Source organism: Saccostrea cucullata, unplaced genomic scaffold, assembly GCF_032062105.1.
Source record: "Saccostrea cucullata isolate Sc308-1 unplaced genomic scaffold, CSIRO_AGI_Scuc_v1 ctg28, whole genome shotgun sequence".
In the NCBI taxonomy this organism is placed as follows: Eukaryota; Metazoa; Mollusca; class Bivalvia; order Ostreida; family Ostreidae; genus Saccostrea; species Saccostrea cuccullata.
In genome coordinates, this window is record NW_026939565.1 from 406,692 (window position 1) to 409,372 (window position 2,681).

Consider the following 2,681-nt stretch of genomic DNA (forward strand, 5'->3'; position numbering starts at 1 on the left):
GTCTCAACAACTACTAAGTGGATAGGTCAGAGGTCATCGAACCGGTAAGTCGATTCAACTTGGGCTCCGGTGAAATTCTTAAAACTATACCATTTTACTGCATAAGAATATAAAAGAATGTGCAAGAATACGTGATATTCATTGATGAAGACATTTATAGTACAATTTTGGTGAAATCCAACGTTAAATCGATAGTTTCTTTGTGATTTGCTTGTGCTATGTGTAACCAGTGTGAGTTCAGCTGTGAGTTCAGTTCACGTACACTCACGCGTACATACATTCTATGTTGTTGATCCGTCCCTGTTACCTCTATGTGATTTCGATTCTGTCTTTGTCTTTGTCATCCTGTACCAAAATGTCTGAAACATCTGAAACATCTGATATTCTAAAAGAGAGCCACTCTGTAATTTACGGCAAGCCAGAGTCGGAATGTGACAATGCTAAAGAGCTAGAAAATCAGATCACATTATCTTCTATACACACCCTATTGACCCAAATGAACTGTAAATTAACGGACATCCAACACAGGAGTGATTCACTAGTGATTCACTAGAATCCAGACTCAGTGCTATTGAAAATAAAATGGCCTCCTTTAATGAATTACAAGGGTCTGTGAATATGCTAAAATCGCAAGTATCAAAACTTGATGAAAGAGTGACAAGTGTGAAGAATGATGTCCAAAACTTTGACACAGATATGAAAGCACTGGGAAATGTCTTCGATTCAGTCAAAGATGCAACTGAGGCGAACAAGAATCAAATTGTGAGCAATGTGAAAACTACAGAGCAGTGTCTTCGTACCCAAAAACACACAGAAAATGTGTTAAAAGCTGTGACAGATGCTAACGAGGCTCTACAAAACTCGGTTACAGACCTCAAAATGCGCTCAATGCGAGACAATCTTATTTTCTCAGGAATACCAGAACGGAGATTCGAGGATACAGAAGCTGTTCTTCAAGATTTTATTCAAAGAAAATATAGAATAAATTACGAAATCTCGTTTGAACGTGTACATAGAATGGGAAAATGGAAAGAGTTCAGCGAACACCCAAGAAATATTGTCGCAAAATTTACGTTTTACAAAGACAGAGAGTACATCCGCACCCGAGCACCACAAAAATTAAAACACAGTAATGTTTGGGTAAATGAGCAATTCCCTCCAGAGATTGAGGAAAAAAGAAGAAAACTCTATCCGGTCCTACGGCAAGCACTGAAAGACCATAAGCGCGCCAAGCTTGTGAAAGACATTCTGTACATCGACGGCAAAGAATACATACCATCAGCTGGATCCGCGCCCAGCGCACCTGTACAATCGTTACCCACCTGGAATTCGACCTCGAGTTATCAACCGATGGATCAACAGAGCACGCCGCAAAATACCGACCGCCAGGCACTAAAACGACAGCGACAGGGATCTACACCTGAGCAGGCATAGGAAATCGCGGGAGAACAAACTGACAGGGATAAACCCCTGAAAATTTTATCCTTAAATGTATGTGGACTTAAACAACGACTTAATTATCCAGAGTTTTACGATTTTATCTCTAAGTATGACATAATCGGTCTTTCAGAAACTAAAACCGATGATTCGGACAATATACAAATAACCGGCTACACAGTTTTCATGAAAAATAGACACAAATTATCAAATAGAAGATCTGGTGGGTTAGTTATAGCAGTACGAGACGATATTATAAAACATGTAAATATTTTGAAAACAGATTGTAAATTCATTTTTTGGTTCAAACTTAGCAAATTTTTACTTAATACTTGTGAAGATGTCTTATGTGGAGTTGTGTACATTCCACCAGAAGGGAGTAAATATTCCTCTCCCGACTGTTTTTTAGAAATAGAGCAAGAAATTTTAAACATGGCAAATAACTGTAAATATGTATGCTTATTTGGAGATTTCAATGCCAGAGTTGGTAAATTACACGACTATTGTACTTCTGACGAATTTTTGACACAGGTAACCCATAGCCCGATTTATTCAGAGATTGCTCTTCGATGTTCGATATTTAATGACCATCAGATTCCTTTAGAAAGAGTTGTACAAGATTGTACTGTGAATAATTATGGACATAAATTTGTTGACTTTTGTAAAAATAATGACTTGTATATTGTGAATAGCCGGGTTGGCAGAGATAAAAATACAGGTAGTGTCACATGTAAGAATAGCAGCACTGTTGATTATGTTGTAGCCAGTGCAAATATTTTTGAAATTGTGGAAAATTTTGAAATTATTGATTTTTGTAACCTTTTTTCAGATGTACATAATCCAATAACTTTTTCGTTCACTAATTGTAACAAAGAGGTCAAAAATTGTAGAACAGGTAAAAATCAACCAAGTGTAAAATTATGGTGTGCGGACAAAGCAGACGATTTTCGTAGTAATATTGAAGTGAGTTCTGTATTAGCCATAGAAAATGATCTTGATAGACTATCTAGTAATATTGAAAGTATCTGCAGGGATGATGTTACCAAAATAGCGAAAAACATTTGTGAAGTATTTGTTAATTCAGCTAAAGAAACGTTTGGTATGAAAAAAAATATAGAAAACTCCTCAATGGATAATAAAAAGCGTAACAAACCCTGGTTTAACCAGGAATGTAAAACAGCACGGAGAAAATTCCATTTAGCAAAGCGAATTTACAATAGAAATAAAACAATTGAAAACAAAGG

The 2,681-nt window shown here is 36.4% G+C and overlaps 1 protein-coding gene across 1 annotated transcript; it reads left to right on the forward strand.

Moving 5' to 3' along the window:
- Positions 1 to 582: 582 nt before the first annotated feature.
- On the forward strand, positions 583 to 1,434 carry LOC134253249 (uncharacterized). The gene has a single exon (XM_062735765.1). It carries the CDS (start codon positions 583 to 585, stop codon positions 1,432 to 1,434), a length of 852 nt encoding a protein of 283 aa, XP_062591749.1.
- Positions 1,435 to 2,681: the final 1,247 nt, after the last annotated feature.

Coding starts and splice junctions, on each gene's coding strand:
- LOC134253249 (XM_062735765.1), top strand. CDS start 583: ATGGCCTCCTTTAATGAATTACAAGGGTCTGTGAATATGCTAAAATCG.